This window comes from Eretmochelys imbricata, chromosome 3 (assembly GCF_965152235.1).
Source record: "Eretmochelys imbricata isolate rEreImb1 chromosome 3, rEreImb1.hap1, whole genome shotgun sequence".
In the NCBI taxonomy this organism is placed as follows: domain Eukaryota; kingdom Metazoa; phylum Chordata; order Testudines; family Cheloniidae; genus Eretmochelys; species Eretmochelys imbricata.
In genome coordinates, this window is record NC_135574.1 from 186,908,773 (window position 1) to 186,932,814 (window position 24,042).

At 43.1% G+C, this 24,042-nt stretch overlaps 2 protein-coding genes across 3 annotated transcripts in view; one reads left to right on the top strand and one right to left on the bottom strand.

Annotated features, from left to right (window-relative positions):
- The window catches only part of CFAP36 (cilia and flagella associated protein 36), a 106,031-nt gene extending 101,056 nt beyond the window's left edge, over positions 1–4,975 (top strand). The window contains exon 10 of the mRNA XM_077812019.1: positions 4,864–4,975. Coding sequence (XP_077668145.1) covers positions 4,864–4,953 — 90 coding nt within the window. The 3' untranslated portion in view covers positions 4,954–4,975. The remainder of the gene's footprint in view (positions 1–4,863) is intronic.
- Positions 4,976–7,081: 2,106 nt separating this feature from the next.
- The window catches only part of PPP4R3B (protein phosphatase 4 regulatory subunit 3B), a 68,377-nt gene continuing 51,416 nt past the window's right edge, over positions 7,082–24,042 (bottom strand). Inside the window, exons 15-16 of one of the 2 annotated variants that reach the window (XM_077813955.1) lie at positions 10,616–10,818; positions 7,082–8,809 (exon numbers count right to left, since the gene is read on the bottom strand). In XM_077813955.1, coding sequence (XP_077670081.1) covers positions 8,714–8,809; positions 10,616–10,818 — 299 coding nt within the window. In that variant the 3' untranslated portion in view covers positions 7,082–8,713. Of the gene's footprint in view, positions 8,813–10,615; positions 10,819–24,042 lie in introns of both variants that reach the window. The other variant, XM_077813954.1, reaches the window with a different exon arrangement.

Consider the following 24,042-nt stretch of genomic DNA (forward strand, 5'->3'; position numbering starts at 1 on the left):
AGCATTAAATGCTTTTTCTACAATGGTAAATCTTCATAATAAACCCATGCTCTATGCTCTTGCGCATATTGTTAAACTGATTCATTGCATGACAGTTTGCTCCTACCTGCTAGTGAGATGTGATTTTGCATACTGGTTCCCTGAAACGTTAGTTCCTTTTTTGCTAACACACGCAAAAAAACAACGTTCATGGTCAACACCACTAGCTTGAATTTTCTGAGAAGTGTTATTTTACAGAAGGCTTAAGTGTGATTACTTCCTTTCTTTTGAGACTTTGTAAAGGGTTTTAATTGTATTTCAAGTGAGTCCTATAGCTTCAGCTACTGGTGGAGGAGGCAGCAGTATTAAGGCAAGGAGGCCTGAAGTTTGGGTGCTAGTACCATCTTTTTACCTTGCACAAAAATCTAGGCTTTTGTGCTGAAAGCAATCTTCCTGTGATAGAGTTAGGACCATGGAAAAGCAAAATGATTTCTTCATAACTGGCATATTCTTGATGGCTCTAATCTCTCCTGTCATTAGACAGTTGTAGTGGTGACTTGGAACATTCAGTACTGTAGCCTATCATTCTCTTGAAGAGGCAGGAATAGGTGTGCATTGCCCATTTGGCACAATACAAAGAAGATCAAACTGCCTATGAATAGCAACATCACCATTCAAGAGAATGAACATTTCCTTTGTGAATTTTTTAAAATTTAAAATACAGACAAGACCAGTTGGTCCCTTATGAAGGGGGAATGAGTACTGTGAGTTTGTAGGGGAACTGAAGAGATGAAGATGCCAGAACACTTGTATTTGCTGTTTGCTGCTGTGTCCAAGCAGAGAAGGATTGAAACCTTCATTTCTGGATTAGGGATTTTAAATTTACATAAATTAAACCTCAGGCTTTCTTCCTAGGGCATCTTCTCCTTAAGAATTAAGCAATGAGTTCCATGAGATTTTTAAAAATTACTTAGTTCTTAAGTAAGAACAGCATCAGATGTACACTACCTCTGATAAAATAAATTATCAGTTATTGTTAGCTGGGGTCAGTCCCTGCTGTGTGGTAAAAGCAGCACGTTTAACGTATGTCTACACTGCAGTTAGACACCCATGGCTGACCAGTGCCAGCTGACTCTTGCTCAAGAGGTTTGGGTTAAGGGGTTGTTTAACTGGCATGTAGATATTTGGGCTCAGATTGCAGCCCAAGTTCTGGGACCCTCCCACCTCACAGGGGCCTAGAGCCCCAGCTCCAGGCTGAACCTGAACATCTACACCAGGGATTGGCAACCTGTGGCACGTGTGCCAAAGGCAGCAGGTGAGTGGATTTTTAGTGGCACTCTGCTGTCAGCCGGGGTCCTGGCCCCGCTCAGCCCGCTGCCGGCCTAGATGGACAGAACCCTGAGCGGGGCTGGTTGCCGCGACTCCAGCTGGCAGGGGCCAGCGGCCGGGACCCCAGACTGGCAGAGCGGGCAGCAGATGAAACCCCAGACTGGCAGTGAGCTGAGCGGCTCAGCCCGTTGCCTGTCTGGGGTTCCATCTGCCGCCCACACTGCCAGTCTGGGGTTCTGTCCGCCAGTCCCTGCCAGCTGGGATCCCGGCCACCGGCCCTGCTCAGCCTGCTGCTGGCCCGGGGTTCCATACATCCAAGCTGGCAGCGGGATGAACGGGTTTCCGGCCCCCAGCACCACTCAGCCCGCTGCCAGTCTTGGGTTCCGTCATGGGGCCCCTGTAAATGTAAAATTTATTACTGGCACGCCACCTCTCAAAGGTTGCTGACCCCTGATCTACACAGCAGTTGGCTCGCAGGGCTTGGGCTAAGGGGCTGTTTGAGTCAGGTGGCATGGGCCATCCACAGCTTTTTAATTGCAGTGTGGACATATCCCTAGGTGCTGATATATTTCATTAGCTTTTGTCTTCTGTAGCAACTGTTAATGACCATTTTCAGACAGGAAGCTGGCCTAAAAGGACCACGTCTGTTCTGGTACAGCAATTCCTGTATTTCTAATTCATTTACTTCATCCTGTCATAATCAGACACTAGATGTTGCCTTGCAAAAAGAGATGTGTCCTGCTTGAATGCACACAACCTGAGTTATTTAGTGGTGCAAGGATGGTTGAAAGAAGGAAATCACTGCAGTGTGATCAGCAGACTGAAGGATAAAGTTTAGAAAACTCCTAAAAGTAGGACAGAAAAGTTAATCTGATGAGACCAATTATGCCTGACATCAAAACAGCATGCCTCCCTTACATGTAAGCATTGATGCTGGCCCTGATATATAAGGGAACGCTCACAGTTCAATAAACAAGATGGAATTCAGTACTCTGTACAGCTGCTTGATTGGTGGGAGTTAAAGAATTCATAACCATGTTTGTTCCTAAGCTAGGACCATGGTATTGGTCAGTGTGCACTGTATTTCTAAGTCTGTTGATAGAAGATCATTTGAAAGCAATCTGCCCCATTTGTTTCCCTAACTTTCTGGAAATACTTCCATGTTAAACTCGATAGGAAATTTTTCTAAAAAAGGCAAGTACTATAAACACCACCTCTAATTGTAAACTCAGGACATGTTTTGCTGATAGTCTCTTGTATCACACCAGTAATATAGACTCTGCAATGAGAATTTTGATGACAATTGCACTGATTTCTGATAGTACAATTCACCTAACACTTCTGTAGCAGTATTGGCTCTGTGGTGCTAAGCACAGAGATAACTTGTGTTATAAAGTAAGCAGACATGGTAAGATACCCTTACTACACAATGACTTGTCAGGATTAAAAGCTGATTTAACTGATAGTAAAGAAAGTTATAATAAACAACTTGCTGCAGATCAAAGTAAATAGGGGGAAATAAGTCAACTTTCTTATAAAGACCTTTCTAAATTTTTAATTTTAAAAAAATTGAGTTTTATTATACTTAGAACATTGGATTGCCTTGTCTCTCAGATCTGCCCCTCTAAACAGTTAAGGAGCAGCACTGACTGACTTCAAAGGAAATCTAGGCCTCCTCCAGGAGGATTATTATTTTACAGTAGGGGGAGGGCAGAGGCAGACTTGCTCAGGGAAACAGAATGCTTCTCCCCAAACAGTTGAAAGACCTTTATATTTCTGATAGAGAATAATGGGTTTGAGAGATCAGGTACTGTAGCATGGCAAGGTCAGAATCACTGATATTCAGGGTCTAGCTAGTCTGATGCTAAGCCTCCAACAGTGATCAACACCAAATACTTACTTCAACTCGACACCAAAGGAAAATAGTACTCTGAATGTTCACACTATTAATGATTATTGTGCTTTATGGAGAAGGGGGAGTTACTTTCTTCAGCGCTTAAGATGAATTGTTATCAATATCACTGTCTTAAAAGAGGAAATATTGAGTTAAGCACACAGCTGTGTGTCCAGGAAGCCCCACTAACTAACTGCTTGAGCTACTACAAATCTTTGTTAGCCTTCAATCCCCACCCCCAACCCCCAAGGTCCTCCTGTTTGAAGATATCACACAATGCATAATGTTGACATCACCACTGGTTACAGTGAGTTAGCATTTAATGCTGTACAATGGGATATCTCCAGCAAAGCTGGATTTACCAAGTTGACTTGAGGGTGGTGCAAAATAGCTTATAAATTATTTCAGTACCATAAGATCCCATATTCTGGTACTGTAAGAAGATATCTGCAGATGTGTACTAAAGACAATTTTTATTATTGCTTTGTAATTCACCTTTACATACCACTCTGCTACACAAATTATGTTGATCACAAAACTAACGTGTTAGGGTTTGGCTGAGGAACATGGGGTGCATCATGCTCTCCTTTCTGCTCAGAGAGTGTGTTGTCCCCAGGTGTAAATTACAGCAAGTATCATAGAAGATTAGAGTTGGAAAAGACCTCAGGAGCTCATCTAGTCTAACCCCCTGCTCAAAGCAGGGCCAACACCAACTAAATCGTCCCAGCCAGGGCTTTGTCAACCCAGGCCTTAAAAACCTCTAAGGATGGAGATTCCACCACCTCCCTAGGTAACCCATTGCAGTGCTTCACCATCCTTCTAGTGAAATAGTGTTTCCTAATATCCAACCTAGACCTCCCCCACTGCAACTTGAGACCATTGCTCCTTGTTCTGTCATCTGCCACCACTGAGAACAGCCTAGCTCCATCCTCTTTAATATCCCTCTTCAGGTAGTTGAAGGCTGCTATCAAATCCCCCCTCTCCTCTGTTCTGCAGACTAAATAAGCCCAGTTCCCTCAACCTCTCCGCATAAGTCATGTGCCTCAGCCCCCTAATCATTTTCATTGCCTTCTGCTAGACTCTATCCAATTTGTCCACATCCTTTCTGTAGCAGGTGCCCCAAAACTAGACACAATACTCGAGATGTGGCCTCATCAGTGCCGAATAGAGGGGAATAATCACTTCCACTGATCTGCTGGCAATGCTCCTACTAATACAGCCCAATATGTCGTTGGCCTTCTTGGCAACAAGGGCACACTGTTGCCTCATATCCAGCTTCTCATCCACTATAATCCCCATGTCCTTTCTGCAGAACTGCTGCTTAGCCAGTCAGTCCCCAGCCTGTAGCAGTGCAGGACTCTGCACTTGTCCTTGCTGAACCTCATCAGATTTCTTTTGGCCCAATCCTTCAGTTTGTCTAGGTCTACAGAACCTGTGCCGTTATCAGCCATCCTGAGCTTTGGGAAGCTGCCAAGATTGCAATTTTTGCAAGTAATTTCCATTTCAGTATTTAATTCTGAGCTCTTGAGAAAAATCTCCATTCATTGTTTATGGTCTGAATTGACTTATAAAGTTCCAGTAGACTTTTATTATTGGAAGTCAATTTTCCATGCAGCCAGAGAGGTTATATTGTAATGTAATAGTTTTAATTTTGTTTTTAGGAAATGTCAGAAGAGGAGAAGCAAAGACTACTACTGAAGAGGAGAATGCTTGCAGCAAAACTTAAAGAAGAAGTTATTAACAAGCACTAAGTTTTAAGAATCTCATTGTAAGAATACTTGTGGACAAGAATTGAATTTCTTTTAGAATAAATTATTTAACCATAAACTGCTTGCTTTTAAACACAATATACTGTTGATTTTCTACAAAACATGAGCAACTCATTTATTCATATACATATTTAAAATTAAATTGCATCCATAGTAGTAAAAACTCTATTTCACACACTAACCCAGTGGGCCAAGATTTTTTAAAGTGCTGACTTCTCTGGGGTCTGCTAGGTGCTTAGCACTTTAGAAAATCAGGCTACCTATTTAGGCAGCACCTCAATAATTATGAGGTATTTTATTACCATAACACCTAGAAACCCTACGCATGGACCACATTGCCCTTGTGCAGTAAGGACTCAGGATCCTACCTTTAGACACCCATCTTTGAAAAGCTTTGCCATAGCCACTTATTTAAATTTACACCTTTGTTCTATTTAATATATAAAAAATTCAAACACCTCTACATGGTTTTTTCCCCTTTTTTCAAAACACATACTAGAAATGTTCATAACATGGAAAACATCATCTAAAGAATTCTTACATCGGTTCTCTAACAGAGAGGTAAAAATACAAAACTTGCTTCTTTTCCTTTTATTAGTCTGTCAGTGAAATATTACCCTTTTCAAGTGTCAAATATGATAAAGTCTAATTAAACAGGGAAGCACTCAAGTTTTGTTTGAGAGAGAGGAAATGCAGATGAAGCTTGTGAAGTCATGAGACAAATTTCATAGTAACTGTAGATTCCATTGTTTTTATAAACTTTTTGGGCCAATTTAACAGTAACTAAGAAACAGTAACTGTGTTTTGTGGCAAAGTACAACTTTTAAAACTAAACATTTGTTGTCTCAGTTAAGTAAAATGTGAAAGCACTTATAATGAGCTAGTCCCATAATTCAAAATTTTGAAAACAATTTTTGCCATTTGGTTCACTACAATTCACTGCTGTCTGGTCATAAATCCTGCTTAGAACATTTCTCAGCAAAGAGGCTGTAATCTGCAAGGTTTCATCACTAACAATGCTTGATTGGCGCAGTAACTGAGTAAAAAAACACCCAACCAATTAAAATTTCATGTAACTTTTTATTAAAATAGTATTTATAACTGATACATGTTGGCAGATGTAATATTTTTTCTAAAAAAAAAAAAAAAAAAAAAAATCTGTAGTGGAGGGGCCCCAGGCATTAGAATGTGTCTGTCCCTAGCAGAATGCAGACAGCATATAATAAATCATAGATAAAAGAATCTTTGCCTGAGGCAGGTGACCCTGGATGTTAGCCAGTTTGAGTGGGAGCTCCATATGTCACCCTCCCAAAGGGGTTTAAAAAGTTTAATAAAAATGTTCAAACCTTAAGATGACATCAAATGTCTCTTCATATAGTTTTATTCTTCTAGAGTAACTATAAAAATTCACAACATTCACATATTTGCTATAGAATAAAGGCTCATGAGCTGGTCTGAATGAATTCTTAAAGCTCTTGGCAGTTCTTCGGAAGGGAAAGGTTACAGGGGAAAAAATGAGAAACCAACACTTTTGAATCAAAGAACTTTGTTTAAGGTAATTTTTATTAGAAAAAAAAATTGGGTTGAGGTCAGGTGATGGTTCCAGCCTCTGAAGGGGAAAGGCAGACACTGCATCACTTTGGAGCCTTCTTAGTGGTAACTATAACTTTGTAGGAAATTGTCATCTTTAAGCATGGAGAGACACGACTTGTCAAGAAAATATAAAACGGAGATCTGGTGAGCAAGCATATGGTGACGATATTCCAATCACATTTGAACGAGCTTCCCTAGTCACTGCCTTTGAGTTGGAGGCTAGCTTACCAAATGGGTAAGAGGAGAGGCCACATTCTTGATTGCCTGGAGCCTACAAGGGGCAACAATAAGTCCCCCAGATCCACCCGCATTAACTGTCATCAATCAGAATGCTTTGTGTCTAGCTTACTGGTTGGTAAGAACTCCTGCATTCTGGTTGGTATTTGATCTAGTGGTATATAATAATTGTTTAAAAACTGCATGAATAGTTTGTCTTATTAAAGAATACTTTAAAATGGCCACATTCCAAAATTATGAGTTAACTTACCATGTACAACAAACCAAACAAAAGCAATAATTATGGAATTACAGGGTCACATTTTAATTCCTGAATGTTACAGTTCAGCATTAATATCACCACATGTATACAAATGGTGTAAAACAAGTACAGTGGTATTTTAATACAAAATAAACTTCTGTTTTATGGAAAAAAACTATACTTCATATCTACACAGACAGTCCATATTTTCCAAACAATAGCTAAAATTAAAATTAACTACAAAATCTCCAAAACAGGTAAACCTGTTTCAGTTTAAACTATTCCAGGAGAAATGGACCCATAACACATATTACAAGAGTGATCTATGTGGTGGTTTGCAGCTGGTTTCATAGTTTAACATCTCTGACACATTAATTGTAGTTTGGTGGGGGGGAGGGGGGGTTTCCTCACTTCAGCATGATCTCAGATCATATAGGGGCAACTAACATTAAAATATTTACAGTTCACTTGCTGCTCTTTGAAAATAAAACCTCTTAAATTGTTTACCTCCATCAATTTACCTGTTGGGGTTTTTTTTTTGTTGCAATTAGTTTACGTACATGGAATGTGCTTTTACTCTTTAAAAAGCAGCTTTCATATTACACCCAGGTTCAGATGCTGCATGTTGATCCTGCCTCAAACACAGACTGGTATATTGTTAGCAATAATTCCTTCTTGGTCCAAAATGGCTTCTGGGTGTTAAATGCCACTTTTCAAAACCTTTATTAGTGTTTCTTATAACCACCTCAAATTACACAATTTAAACCTATAAATGCAAAAATGCACCTGCTGCTCAAAGAAGAGAGCTTTGCCAATAAAACAGAAAGTGACTCAATTCACTATCTTCTATCACCTGAAAAACTGCTAGCTGTACTTAGTGTGTAGTTTAAAGTACTAGTTTATTGATCCTAGCAGTTTCTGGAGATCTTTTTGGAAGCTACCGATCCTTGCCATAGATATTGCTGGATATCCAGTTTAAAAAACAATCAAATTAACTGAACTGTCCATTATCCAGCTTGCTTTTTCTCTCCTCTTCAAAATGTGAGTTGAAAGTTCACATTTTTTACAACTCAACATGCACTGTTATTCCGGATGCTCCCCACTCCATCTGTCAGACATTTTATTAAATTTGCAACTAATGGTCCCAAAATCTGAATTTATTTATTTTTTTATGGAAATAGAATTATTTTCCCTTCATTTTCTTTAAAAAAAGAGGCAATTGCTAAAAGAACAAAATGGACAGCACCATTACAAAATTAAGATTACTGGGTTTGCAACTGAAGCTTTACATTTTTTTCTAGGTCTGTTACACACTGGAGAAACCCTGCAATATTAAAAATTGTTAACCACACCTTTCTCCCTCCCCCTACCCTCCCAAAACCTGAGACTTTCCTTGCTGAGAAGCTGTCATCCAGGTTCTGATTACTAACCCTCCCTCCTCCCCTCCCGACTGAATGGCAGACTCCTTATTTTACTAGAAAGAGATTAAGTTCCTTGGAAGCCTGATGTTTGCAGAACTAAACCTTTCTCACTGATATACTGAGTTTCTTTTGCTACTCCTTGTATTATCTTATATATTCAAGGGAGAAAGCTTTCTGATTCAGACTCTTTTTAGCTCTTTGAACAGTTGCAGCATTTAAGACCTCACAATATAAATTTATTTCAATGTTCTTATGAACCAAGACGAGGTCTTTTCCTTGGGGATGTCTCCTCTTCTTCCTCTTCCTCTTCATCATCTGGATAATCCACTAGGCCAACTAGACTTCCCTGCTGATTTTAAAGAAAGAAAACCTCACATTTGAAAAAATTCATCTCCCAGAAATGCACAGTTGTAATGAAAATACCAGATCCCCCTTGATCAGCTGTCTAGGACATAGCTTCAGAAGATTAGTGTATTAGGATGGCATGCAGTAGGTTTATAGATTTCCAACTACAATAAAAAAAAAGCATACAGAGTGTTTGGGCCTATGAAACAGAAAATGGTAAGAGGAAAGTTGTCACCAATGAAGTACTTGGACCCAGGCTGACCTATAATGTAAATCTTCCAACACATCAAGGTAAGATGTTTTCTGTATAAAATCAAGGAAAATACCAGTATTGAAAACTGGCTTTCCACTGTGAATTTGACCCAAAGACACTTTAAATGGTCTCACACTATTTTAAAGGCTTTAATCCTATTATCTTTTATGAGTGTCCATTATTTCCTTCTTAGAGTCCTGAGGATCCCCACCTTACTCCTCAATTCAATTTATACTTTTCCCTTTTTAAAAGCCATATAAGCACAGTGATCTATCCTCTAGGCCAGGGGTGGGCAAACTTTTTGGCTCAAGGGCCACATCTGGGTGGGGAAACTGCACGCAGGGCCGGGGCAGAGGGTTGGGGTGCAGAAGGGAGTGCAGTGTGCAGGAAGGGACTCAGGGCAAGGGGTTGGGGCAGAGGAGGGGTGCAGGGTGTATGAGGGGGCTCAGGGCAGGGGGTTGGGGTGCAGGAGGGGGCTCAGGGCAGGGGGTTGGGGTGCAGGAGGAGTTTGGGCTCCGGCCCAGCGCTGCTTACCTGGAGCGGCTGGCACCACTTCCCTGTGGCCCCTGGGAGAGCGGGGGGCAGAAAGCTCCATATGCTGCCCTTGCCGCGCCTCCAGGTACCTCCCCCGAACCTCTCATTGTCCGTGGTTCCCTGTCCCTGGCCAATGGGAGCTGCGGGGGGCAGTGTCTCTGCCCCACCCCAGGGGCCGCAAGAACATGGTGCCAGCTGCTTTCTGGAGCAGTGCAGGACCCGCAGCGCCACAGGGGTGGCAATCCTGTGGGTCGGATCCAAAGCCCCGAGGGGCTGGATCCGGCCCATAGTTTGCCCACCCCTGCTCTAGACTGAGGGTCTGAGGAGTTTCCATTTTAAAAACACTCCTCTTCCTCCTAAGGTGAATAAGTGGAACTGGTGAAAATGACGCTACTATTTGCAGCAAGAGCTTGGGGATAAGGGAGTGACTTGACTAGAAATTAACCACTGGTCTCTCACTGTAATAGGAGTCTTCAACTAAGTACCAACCAAGTCCTGTGTGTGTCTGCTTAAAGGCATTAGCATGAATTCCATAACTCTGGTTCCACTGATATAGACAGTTCAGAGGAAACAATCAGAGTGAGTGTCTTGTTAATGCCACATCACAGAAAACAGTAAGAAAAACGTTTCCGTTGAAACAGAGGAAATCTGGTTATCTCAATAACTTAAGACTCGTGCCATGACTAACAGCTTGTTTAATACTTGGGAATTTGAGTCCCTCATGTCAGCTGGAAATGCAAGATTGGTGACTCTAGTTGGTAAAATCTACAAGAGCTTGGAAGTGCTAAAATAAAGTGTTTTTACGCTCCCCCAAAATTAGTAAAATGTGACTGGACTTGAAATATTTTATTCTTAACGACAGACTGCCCTCAGCCTTCTTTCTAGTGTCACACAATATAGGACTTAACACAGTACAAATCAATATGGTTTCATTCAACATATGTTCGAAAGATGAAAACTCATACTCTTATTCTTTCTGGAGTAGGGAATGCCTGCTTTTACACATGCAAGTTCTCTCACCTTAGCGGCTGTTACCGCTGTAGTCAAGTTTGTATTCTTTGAAGAGGAACCATTAGAACTTGCTGGTGATGTCTGAGCTGCTACAGATTTATTGTTTGTACTGTTTGCTCCATTAGCTGCACTGGCAGAGTGGGAAAAAGTGAATTTGAATCCACCAGCTGAAGTCCTTTTTGGAAGATTCTCTTTGTCTTCACTCTCTTTAGCTGAAGGACAAACATTTTAATATACATCAATTGTACAGGTTTTTCACAAATCTACACCCGCTTTGAGCAAAAGTCACCTTACAATATGTTGCACACCCACACTGCAACCCAGAGAATAGAGGAATTTAAACTGAACAGCTGCTGAAAGGCATCTTCCAAAGAAGGGGGAATGGAATCAATCAGTGTCCTAAATATAGGACCAGACTAAGTAGGTCAAGCAAAGGTAAATCTGGCCAATCAGGAGTGTTTGGTAAGAATACAGAAATGAGTCTAATTCACCCTGCAAACATGAAACTTCAAATCAACATTAGCTTTTGGAGAAAATTAACCAAACTGGCAATTGAAGTTTCTAGTTCTAATCTTGTTCTCAAAAGCATATTCACATTTTATTTAAATTCTAGCAAAAATATTTTTTTATTCTAAGTCAGTAGAGTGCAAAATGGTTGTCATAAGTATTAACACGAAAACACTCCACATAGGAGAGGTTACTTACTTGTACAGTAACCAGAGTTCTTAAAGGTATTTTGTCCCTAGGAGTGCTCCACTTTAGGTACATACACACCTGTGCACTTTCAATTGGAGATTTTTGGTTCATGGGTTCTGCACCAGTGCCCTATATAGCCTTGTGCTCTGATCTGAGGGCATATAGGGGAGGGTGGACCTTCTCTTCCTTCTCCATCATGAAATCTGGCCAGAGGCAAGCACTCCAAAGTAGAGGGAATGGAAGACAGGTAGTGGAACACCCACAGGAACAAAACATCTTGAAGAACTCCAGTTACTGTACAAGTAAGAAACCACTCCTCCTTCAAGTTGCTGTCCCTATCAGTGCTCCACTTTAAGGGACTTCTGAAGAATGCCCAAACTAGATCTAGTACTGATTCAAGAACAGATCCATCAAAGGCTGCATCTGCCCTGGAAGCATACCCAATAGCATAGTGCTGAGAAAAAGTATGCAAGCACAACCAGGTGGCAGCTTTACAAATGTCTGCAGCAATGGGTATGTTTTTAGGCAGAGTGACAGAAGTTTCCTGGGCAGTCAATCTAATTGGGTGTGTGTGTGTGCACTCAAAATGCTTCATGAACATGCCAAAATTCACCCTGAGACCCATTTTGATCGTCTTTGGGTAGAAACGGGGGCTCCCATCGTCCTATACGTGAAAAGACAAAAAGACTAGGAGAGGCTCTGAAGGGCCTAGATCTTTTGAGGTAGAATGTGAGGGTTCTTCTTAAGCCTATAGTGTGAAGACTAGGTCTTCCTTTGAAACGTGAGGTCTGGAGTGGAAGATTTGCAACTGAACATCCTGGTTGATGTGGAAGTCCGACGACACCTTGGACAGGAAGCAGGAATGGGCATGTAGAGTCACCATGTCCCAGTAAAAATACTGGGCAGGCTGGATCTTGCACAGGGCTCACAACTCCCCTTACCTTTCTGATCAAAATGATGACTGACAAAGGAGGTTTTGAAGGACAAATGGAGGAGAGATCAGTTCGGTATGGGCTGGAAAGGTATTTTCTCCAGTTGAGAACTAAGCTTAAGGTCCCAATACGGAGCAGGATCTCTGGTATGGAGAAAAAGTTTGGTTAAACCCTTAATAGACCTTGAAGCAGCAGGGCGTGAGAATACTGAAAACCCCTCAACCAGTAAGTGAAAAGATAAAATACCAGCCAGGTGGACTTTGATGGAGCTCAGTGACAAACCCAAGGTTTTTAAACTCAGCAGGTACTCTAATATAAGAGTGAAATGTGATTCAGAGGGAGATAATGCTTGCTGCAGGACTAAAATTGTGTCCACTTTTGCAGGTAAGCCTTTCTTGCAGAGGGTTTCCTACTATTCAACAGCACATTCTGTATTTAAAAAGAACAATCCATTTCTACACCTGAGAACCATCGAGGACCCAGGGCTTGAGATGTAGCATGGAGAGATTGGGATGAGTTATTGTCCCTGATTCTTTGGACAGTAGGTCTGCTGTCAGAGGCAAGTGAAGAGAGGGACTCAGGAAAGTTCAGGAGCCCTATTCCTAGAGAAATTCTCCAGCCTTCATTTTGTCTGCTTGATCTATATTCCGAGCTACTCCACTCTAAAATGAAAACTGCAGATTTTGAGCAGGCGCAGTGCTAACACAGGATGAAAAGTTCAGTTAATTGGCAAAATGTTCAGGAGAGCGAGGATGGCATTCCAGCTAAAGGCCCACGAAGTGAGTGAGTCGGCAGAATCATAACTGTGAAGTAAACAGCTACAGTGAGCATGTGCAGAACAAAAGGGTGACAGAAAGGTCAAGCTGCCTCAGCCTGAACTGACTTTGGTCAGTTTGGGGCTGCCTCTTCTGATAGAGGAAGATGAGGTAATGCGTATTAGAACAGTATAAAAAGACTGTGCTGGCAATCAGTCAATCAGAAGTCGGCAAGGAAAGCAGTCAGGGGAAGACGTATGAAGAAATTGGAAGCCAGCAACGAGAGCTGCTAAAGGAGGATAAGAAACCATGGGTTTGTCTACCCTTACTGGGGGATCAACATGCGGCAATTGATGCATCAACGGTTGATTTAGTCGCTCCAGTGAACACCCGCTAAATCGACCGCAGATCACTCTCCCGTCGACTCCTATACTCCACCGGATTGATTTGAATGCTCTAATTTGCAATTAGGGATTTGTATCTGATTTCTATTTTTAGATTATATTGCAGTAGGATTAGTTACTTTAATAAAAACACTTTGTTTTGGAAAAAATACTTCCTATGTTAATCACCTTATTCGGAAGGTTATATCTGTGTCCTTGGTGTTTTCTTAACAACCCCAGGAACTCATACTTTGAGAAGAACAGACTAACAGGGTATTAAGGGAGGTTAGGTATAAGGGAGGTATTACAGGGGTGTCCCAAAATCCATTTTTGGGGTAACAGCCCCAAAGAATGGAAGAGGACTAGGTTCTTGTTGGTTGCTGATTGTACCTCAAGGAATGACCCTTAAGAAGCCATTCATCCAGACGAGAAGATGACTATTCCCTTTTTCTTCAGATGGGTTGAAATGACCGAGAGGACCTTTCTAAAAAGATTCCTGGCACAGCTGAAAGGCCAAAAGTAAGCACTCAATACTGATAGTGGTCGCTGCCAATGACAAACTGAAGTACACATCTATGAGCTGGATGCATTGCTATACGAAAATACACATCCTGAATGTCAAGGGCCACAAACCAGTCCCCTGATATAACATAGTATTATTGTTGCTAGGGTTACCATTCTGAACCTCTGTGATAGAATGAATGCGTTCAGAGTCCTGAGGTCCAGGATTGGTCTCCATCCTCCTTTCCTCTTGGGTACCAAGAAGTACCTGGAGTAGAACCCTTTCCTGATGAAAGATGGGAAATGGATCTGAAGAGAATGGTGTAGCCTGATGTAATGTAATGTAATGACTTCCAGCATCTGTCTAATGTGATGTGCTCCCAGGAAAGTCTTTCCCTTTTCAAGCTATCGCTGGGGGATGTGCAGGGAAGAGTGGAGCAGGAAGGTGGTGCAACATATGACCCAGATGAAGGGAGAACTCATGACATTAAAATGAACAGTCAAAACAGGCAGTCAGAAGTTGCCGATTGAAAGATGACAGTAGATGATGGGCCCTTCTTGTGGAATTCAGGCCTCCTCTTGGACGGTTGTATGATTCTTTGGAAGGTTTCCTTTTCGACCGGGTGAGACGGTTCGGCTGTGACCTGATTAATTTTCTCTTAGTTGCACGGGCACAGATGTCCAGGGTTCAGACTGTTACTCTAGAGTCCTTCGATTAGTGAAGGGAATCATCAATGGCATTGCTGAAGAGCTTGGGGCCTTCAAATGGAAGATCCCAGGAAAGTCCAGAATACAATGGAGTGAATCCAGAGAACCACAGCTATGAAGAGTGGCACATAACTATGGGAGTTGCCACAGAATGAGAGCCTACGTCGGCTGCAACCAGCGAGGCTTGCAAAGAGGCTTTGGCAATTCTCTAACCTTCAGCAATTAGTGCCTGGAACTATCTTTCTGGTCTTCTGGAAAATGAATAAAATGACATAACTTGTACTTTGTCTGATCATACTTGCCATGAGGACATGGTAGTTAGCTACTGTGAACTGTAAATCAGCTAAAGAATAGCTTGTACAACTGAGAAGGTCCAGGTGCTTGAGCTCCTTGTTGTGAGTAGTTGATCTGGAGCAATGTCGTCTGCCTCCTTCATTTATAGCGCTGACCACCATGAAATGTGGGGTGGCATGGGAGAAGAGGTATTCCGAGCTGTTGGAGGGTACACAGTATTTAATCATAAAATTGTAGGACTGGAAAGACCTTGAGAAGTCTTCTAAGTCCAGTCTACTGCACTCCTGGCAAGACTAAGTATTATCTAGACCATCCCTGACACGTGTTTATCTAACCTGCGCTTAAAAACCACCAAGGACAGAATCCACAACCGCCCTAAGCAATTTATTCCAGTGCTTAACTACCCTGACAGGAATTTTCTCCTAACATCCAATTTAAACCCTACTTGCTGCAATTTAATCCCCTTACTTCTTGTCCTATCCTCAGAGGTTAATGCGAACAATTTTTCACTGTCCTTCTTGTAACAACCTTTTACATATTTGAAAATTGTTATGTCCCCCCCTCAGTCTTCTCATCTCCAGACTAAAACATTTTTTTCAACCTTTCCTCATAGGTCATGTTTCCTAGACCTTTAAGCTGGACCTTCTCCAATCTGTTCACATCCTTCCTGAAATGTGGGGCCCAGAACTGGACACAATACTCCAGTTGAGGCCTTCTCAGCGCAGAGTAGAACCAAAAGAATTACTTCTTGTGTCTTGCTTACAATACTCCTGCTAATACATCCCTGAATGTTTCCTTTTTTTGCAACAGTGCTACACTGTTGACTCATTTAGTTTGTGATCCATTATAACCCCTAGATCCCTTTCTGGAGTATTCCTTCCTAGGCAGTCATTTTCCATTTTGTATGCGTGCAACTAATTGTTCCTTCCTAAGTGGAGTATCATAGAAGATTAAGGTTGGAAGAGACCTCAGGAGGTCACCCAGTCCAACCCTCTGCTCAAAGCAAGACCAACACCAACTAAATCATCCCAGCCAGGGCTTTGTCAACCCAGGCCTTAAAAACCTCTAAGGATGGAGATTCCAACACCTCCCTAGGTAACCCATTCCAGTGCTTCACCACCCTCCTAGTGAAATAGTGTTTCCTAATATCCAACCTAGACCTCCCGCACTGCAACTTGAGACCATTGCTTCTTGTTCTGCCATCTGCCACCACTGAGAATAGCCTAGCTCCATCCTCTTTAGAATCCCCCTTCAGGTAGTTGAAGGCTGCTATCAAATCCCCCCTCACTCTTCTCTTCTGCAGATTAAACAAGCCCAGTTCTCTCAGCCTCTCCTCATAAGTCGTCATGTGCCCCAGCCCCCTGTCATTTTCGTTGCCCTCCACTGGACTCTCTCCAATTTGTCCACATCCTTTCTGTAGTGGGGGCACAAAACTGGACGCAATACTCCAGCAGTGCCGAACAGATGGGAATCACTTCCCCCAACCTGCTGGCAATGCTCCTATTAATGCAGCGCAAAATGCCGTTAGCCTTCTTGGCAACAAGGGCACACTGCTGACTCATATCCAGTGAAATCCTTGCTGATCTTAAACACAAAAAAAAAAGCTCACAAGAAGTGGAAGATTGGACAAATGACCAGGGAAGAGTATAAAAATATTGCTCGGGCATGCAGGAGTGAAATCAGGAAGGCCAAATCACACCTGGAGTTGCAGCTAGCAAGAGATGTTAAGAGTAACAAAAAGGGTTTCTTCAGATATGTTAGCAACAAGAAGAAAGTCAAGGAAAGTGTAGGCCCCTTACTGAATGAGGGAGGCAACCTAGTGACAGAGGATGTGGAAAAAGCTAATGTACTCAATCCTTTTTTTTGCCTCTGTCTTCAGGAACAAGGTCAGCTCCCAGACTACTGCACTGGGCAGCACAGCATGAGGAGGAGGTGACCAGCCCTCTGTGGAGAAAGAAGTGGTTCAGGACTATTTAGAAAAGCTGGACGAGCACAAGTCCACGGGGCCGGATGCGCTGCATCCGAGAGTGCTAAAGGAGTTGACGGATGTGATTGCAGAGCCACTGGCCATTATCTTTGAAAACTCCTGGCGATGGGGGAAGTCCCGGATGATTGGAAAAAGGCTGATGTAGTGCCCATCTTTAAAAAAGGGAAGGAGGAGGATCCGGGGAACTACAGGCCAATCAGCCTCACCTCAGTCCCTGGAAAAAATTATGGAGCAGGTCCTCAAGGAATCAATTCTGAAGCACTTAGAAGAGAGGAAAGTGATCAGGAACAGTCAGCATGGATTTATCAAGGGCAAGTCATGCCTGACTAATCTAATTGCCTTCTATGACGAGATAACTGGCTCTGTGGATGAGGAAAAAGCAGTGGGCGTGTTATTCCTTGACTTTAGCAAAGCTTTTGATATAGTCTCCCACAGTATTCTTGCCAGCAAGTTAAAGAAGTATGGGGTGGATGAATGGACTATAAGGTGGATGGAAAGCTGGCTAGATCGTCGGGCTCAACGGGTAGTGATCAATGGCTCCATGTCTAGTTGGCAGCCGGTGTCAAGTGGAGTGCCCCGGGGTCGGTCCTGGGGCCGGTTTTGTTCAATATCTTCATAAATGATCTGGAGGATGGTGTGGATTGCACTCTCAGCAAATTTGCGGATGATACTAAACTGGGAGGAGTGGTAGATACGCTGGAGGGCAGGGATAGGATACAGAGGGACCTAGACAAATTGGAGGATTGGGCCAAAAGAAATCTGATGAGGTTCAATAAGGATAAGTGCAGGGTCCTGCACTTATAACGGAAGAACCCAATGCACAGCTACAGACTAGGGACCGAATGGCTAGGCAGCAGTTCTACGGAAAAAGACCTAAGGGTGACAGTGGACGAGAAGCTGGATATGAGTCAGCAGTGTGCCCTTGTTGCCAACAAGGCCAATGGCATTTTGGGATGTATAAGTAGGGGCATAGCGAGCAGATCGAGGGACGTGATCGTCCCCCTCTATTCGACATTGGTGAGGCCTCATCTGGAGTACTGTGTCCAGTTTTGGGTCCCACACTACAAGAAGGATGTGGATAAATTGGAGAGAATCCAGCGAAGGGCAACAAAAATGATTACGGGTCTGGAACACATGACTTATGAGGAGAGGCTGAGGGAACTGGGATTGTTTAGTCTGCAGAAGACAAGAATGAGGGGGGATTTGATAGCTGCTTTCAACTACCTGAGAGGTGGTTCCAGAGAGGATGGTTCTAGACTATTCTCAGGGGTAGAAGAGGACAGGATAAGGAGTAATGGTCTCAAGTTGCAGTGGGGGATTTTCAGGATGGATATTAGGAAAAACTTTTTCACTAGGAGGGTGGTGAAGCACTGGAACACATTACCTAGGGAGGTGGTGGAATCTCCTTCCTTTGAGGTTTTTAAGGTCAGGTTTGACAAAGCCCTGGCTGGGATGATTTAGTTGGGGATTAGTCCTGCTTTGAGCCGGGGGTTGGTCTAGATTATCTCCTGAGGTCCCTTCCAACCCTGATATTCTACGATTCCTGTAAGCTTCCTTTTTGTGTTTAAGCTCAGCGAAGATTTCACTGTTAAGCCAAACTGGTCACCTGCCATATTTGCTACTTTACATTTGTTCTTACTGAATTTCATCCTATTTATTTCAGACCAGTTCTCCAATCTGTCCAGATCATTTTGAATTTTAATCCTATCCTCCAAAGCACTTGCAACCCTTCCAGGTATTGTCCACAAACTTTATAAGTGTACTTTCGATGCCATTATCAAAGTCACTGATGAAGAAGATATTGAATAGAATCGGAACCAATACAGCTTGAATGTAAACCACTCTTTGGGAACTGTTTTCCAACCAGTTATGCCCCTAACCTCCTAGTAGTTCCATCGGGGTTGCATTTCCCTAGTTTGTTTATGAGAAGGTCATGCGAGACAGAATCAAAAGCCTTACTAAAGTCAAAATATACAACATCTACTGCTTCACCCTATGTACAAGGATTTTTGCCCTGTCAAAGAAAACTATTAGGTTGGTTTAACATAATTTGATCTTGACAAATCGATGCTGTTACTTATCACCTTATCTTCTGGGTGTTTGCAAATTGATTGATCAATTATCTTTTCTGGCACTGAAGTTAAGATGACTGGTTTGTAATTTCCCAGACTGTCCTTATTCCTCTTTTTATAGATTGGCACTATATTTGCCCTCTTCAGTGCTCTGGAATATCTCCCATCTTCCACAGCATTTCAAAAATAATCACCAATGGCTCAGATATCTCCTCAATCAGCTCCTTGTGTATTCTAGGATGTATTTCATCAAGCCCTGGTGACTTGATGGAATCTAAGTTACTTTTAAATTGTTCTTTCCATATTTTCGCCTCAGATCCTAACTAAGCTGGTGACAGCAGGGCATCATTTATAGGTAAGGCTATCCTGCTTTGAGGAGAGCTGTGTAGGGGATCTACCAGGCCATGCTTGGTTCCTGCACCAAGCATGTAAAATTGTAAAATTGGCTCTATTAAAGCATCAAGTATGTATATTACTGGTCAGGACTTTATTCTGCTTGCACTTTATAAACGTGATCAAGTCATGATAAGAAGTTATTCACATTGTGCAGTAATGATGGTTCTTCGAGATGTGTGCCCCTGTGGGTGTTCCACTGTAGGTGTGTCTGAATCTCTGCACTGCTGATTGGAGAACTTCGGTAGCAGTGTTCATTGGGCCCATGCCTGGGCTGTCTCTCCTCATGCTGCACCATGAGGCTAGCCAGCGCTAGCAAGCTAACTGTCCTCAGTTCCTTCTCTATTGCAGTCATAAAAGGAGAACTCCAAAGTACAGGGGAGGAGGGTGGATTGTGGAACATTCATAGGGACACATCTCAAAGAACGCAAAAAGAAAAGGAGTACTTGTGGCACCTTAGAGACTAACCAATTTATTTGAGCATGAGCTTTCGTGAGCTACAGCTCACTTCATCGGATGCATACCGTGGAAACTGCAGCAGACTTTATATACACACAGAGATCATGAAACAATACCTCCTCCCACCCCACTGTCCTGCTGGTAATAGCTTATCTAAAGTGATCATCAAGTTGGGCCATTTACAGCACAAATCCAGGTTTTCTCACCCTCCACCCCCCCACACACAAACTCACTCTCCTGCTGGTAATAGCCCATCCAAAGTGACAACTCTCTACACAATGTGTATGATAATCAAGGTGGGCCATTTCCTGCACAAATCCAGGTTCTCTCACCCCCTCACCCCCCTCCAAAAAACACACACACAAACTCACTATCCTGCTGGTAATAGCTCATCCAAAGTGACCACTCTCCCTACAATGTGCATGATAATCAAGGTGGGCCATTTCCAGCACAAATCCAGGTTTTCTCTGCAGTCTGCTGCAGTTTCCACGGTATGCATCCGATGAAGTGAGCTGTAGCTCACGAAAGCTCATGCTCAAATAAATTGGTTAGTCTCGAAGGTGCCACAAGTACTCCTTTTCTTTTTGCGAATACAGACTAACACGGCTGTTACTCTGAAACATCTCAAAGAACCATTGTTACTGCACAAGGTAACTTCGAGTAGTGTCCCTACAGGTGCTCCACTGTAGGGGACTCCTGAGCAGTACTCCTTTTGAAGAAACTTTGGAGTTGGGTCAGGTACTGTAGAGCCAAAGATGGCATCGGACGCAGAGAGCCCAGCAATCACATAACATTCTGCAAAAGTATGGACTGACGCCCTGTCACCGCTCTGCAGATCTCTGAGATAGGAACATCCTTAAAAAAAAGCGATGGCTGAGGAGACTGAGCTTGTGGAATGTGTACAGATTGAGTATGGGGTGGGGTGGGAGGTGTCACATTATGAATTATATAGTTGATATTGCTGAGCCCTTGGATCGTTCCACCACAGAAAGGAAAAGTCTCAGAAACGTCCTGAAGACTTCTATCTATCCAGGTAGAAGGCCAAGGCTCTCCTAATATCTAGGATATGTAGTATAGCCTCCTTGATGTCTTGGTGAGGCTTGGGAGTAGAAGATTGGAAGGGGAGTCGACTGATTCATGTGAAACAGGGAGGTTACCTTAGGGATGAATTTTGGATGCAGTCTGAACGTAACCTTGTCTACAAAGAATACCCAGGGGAGGCGGCGGCGGGTGGGCAGTGCCATCAGAGCTGCTCTCTCTCTCTCCTATCTTCTGGCTAACGTAATAGTTATCAAGAATGCCATTTTCATTTAGAAGTACGTTAGTGAACAGGTGGCCATCGGTTCAAAGAGGGGTCTGGTCAGTCCTTTCAGTATCAGGTTTAAGTCCCACATGGGGTACAGTGTCAAGGTTGAGGGAAGAGGTTTATTATACCCTTAAGGAACCTTTTAGTGGTTGGGTGCGACAGCATCGAATATCCCAGCTGTAATAGCTACTAGACAGACCCTAAGAGATTTTAGGGATAATCCTGATTTTAAGGGTCAGAGCATATTCTAGATTATGTGAAAGAGTTGCTGATATTGGAGAGATTTGTTGGGACGTGCATCAAATCTGAGACCTGGACCATTTCTGCAGGTAAGTATGTAGTGTGGAGGACTTTCTACTGTGTAATATAACCTCTTGTATTTCCCTTTGAGCGTGAACTTTCTAGATGCTGGAACTAAGCAGGAGCCATGCTGTTAGGTGGAGAATCCCCAAGTTGGGATGTAGGGTACACCCTCAGGCCTGTGAGAGGAAGTGCAGAAAGTTGGGGAGAGAGATTGTTGGCACATTGCGAACTGTGTCAGGTAAGGATACCAGGTCTGTCTCAGCCAAGTAGGAGCAATCAGGATGACAGGAGCTCTGTCCCTTTCTATTTTTAACAGAACCCTCAGCAGAAGAGGAAAACAGAAAAAAAGGCATAAAGGTCCCTGCCCCAAGCAAGAAGAGGAGCATTGTCCAGAGAGTGCTGTCCCATCCCCACCCTGGAGCAGTAGCGTGAACACTTCTTGTTCTGGTAAGTGGACTAGGTTCCCCATCGTGTGAACAAGTTGTGGAATACTGGTGGGTGCATCTCCCACTCATGATTGTGCAGGAATCTGTGACTGAGATTGTCTGCTATAAAGTTTTGCATATCCGAAAGGTTAGTTGCAGACAAAGCGACCTGAGAAATGCATCTGTTCCATAGTCTCATTGCCTCCGCATATACAGAGGGTGACATGCTTCCCCTTGCTGATGGCTGATGTAGTACATGCAGGATATGTTTCTGTTAGGATCTTTGTATTTGATCCTGAAATTAGCAGGAGGAAATGGGCACAGGCATTTGTGACCAATCTCAGTTAGAGATTGATGTGTAGAGACATCTCCATAGGTGACCATTTGCCTTGAGTCGTGAAGCAATTTAAATAACCCTATGAGTTATGTGTTGGTGGTAAGGAGCAACAATAGTGACGTGTGAAAAGGAGAATCCCTTTGCACACATTGATCAGGTCCTTCCAACAGTTTAAGGAGTTTTTAATTCTGGTGGGTAGTGACAGAGGTTTGTCCAGCCTGTCCCTGTTTGGTCTGTAAACTGAACTAAACCATAGTTGGAGGCATCACATATGTAGTCTGGCATGTGGTAACTCTCCCATGCCTGCTGCTGTATGTCTTAGGAGTTAGAGGCAGAGTCTGGCTGGTATCCATGGACTGTACTAAATGGTGCCTATGAGTGAAACCACGGATAGGAACTTGAGGTAGGAGGGCTTTGGCCTGTAGGGTGTCTAAGTTAGCCCCTATGGATTCTAGGCATTGCGCTGGAGTGAGGGATGGCTTCTGGATGTTGATCTGTAAACTCAGTTCTGTGAACAAGCGTATCATAGTGTCGATGGCTTTGCGGGCCTCCTGAAAATACCAGGCTCCGAGGACACAGTCGTCCAGGTATGGGCAAATCATTATCACTTGCAAGTGGTAATTTGAGTGGCTACCACTGAGAGAACTTTGGAAAAAGTTCTCAGGGCTGATGACAGACTGAAGAGGAAGACTCTGTACTGATAATGGCCATGTTCAAGAGTGAACCTGAGAAATCGTCTGTGAACCAGTAGGATGAAGATGTGAAAATAGGCATCCTGGAGGATAAGGGCCAAAAACCAGTCTCCCTGTTCCAATGTTGGAATGATCGTTGATAAGGTGACCCTCTTGAACTTCTGAGCCTTAACCAACTTGTTGACAGCTCTGAGGTCCAGTAAGGGTCTCCAACCTCCCTTTCTTTTGGATATTATGAAGTAACAAGAGTAGAATCCCTTGCCTCGCAGATACTGAGGTACTGATTCTATGGCTCCTAACTGGAGGAGGCGATCCCCCTGTTGTAGTAAATTCTCGTGAACAGCATTCCTGAAGAGGGATGGGGAAGGAAGATGAAATGGATGGAGTAACCGGACTGGACGATCTGTAAAAGCCATTGATCTGATGTTATGTGTTTCCAGGAACTGTGGAACACTGTCAATCGGTGGCCAAATAGGTATACAACCAGGGTCGGTTGCATCAGTTGTGGTGTGGTTTCACGGTGCCGCAACCTCCCCGTCAAAAGTGATGTTTAGATGCAGGGGGTTGGGACAAGTTTTGTGGACCAGACTGTTTGCGCTTTGTGAATTTCCCTTTTTGTCTCTGTGGTTCGTAATGGTGCTGAGGTTGATATTGAGCCACATATGCTCTGGGTTGAGACTGTGAACTAAAACACCTCTTTTGCCCCGGAGTATAGATTCCCAGTGACCTTAGGGTAGTCCTGGAATCCTTCAGGGTATGAAGGGAAGCGTTCATCTTTTCACCTATGATTTTTGTGCCCTAAGGAAGAACTTCCACTGTGGACTGTACCTCTTTCATGAATCCAGACAAACAGAGCCATGATGTCAGTCGCATCACCACCGCTGTGGAGGTGCTGCTGTATTAGCGGTGTTGAGGGACAAGTGTAACAAAGTTTTTGATACTAACTGTCCCTCTTTAAAGAGCTCCCAATGCAGCTGTGGCAGTTTTTCAATAAACAGTCATTAAGTTTGTTGTAATTTGTATTGTGATATTTGGCTGTGAGCACCTGGCAGTTGACAATACAGAACTACAAGGGGGCCGGGGAATATGTCCTCCTGCCAAAGAGATCCAGCTATTTCCAGTCTCTGTCATATGATGTAGCCCTACACTAGTGTTGCCAGCCACAGAAACTGACAGCGTCCACCATGATGGAA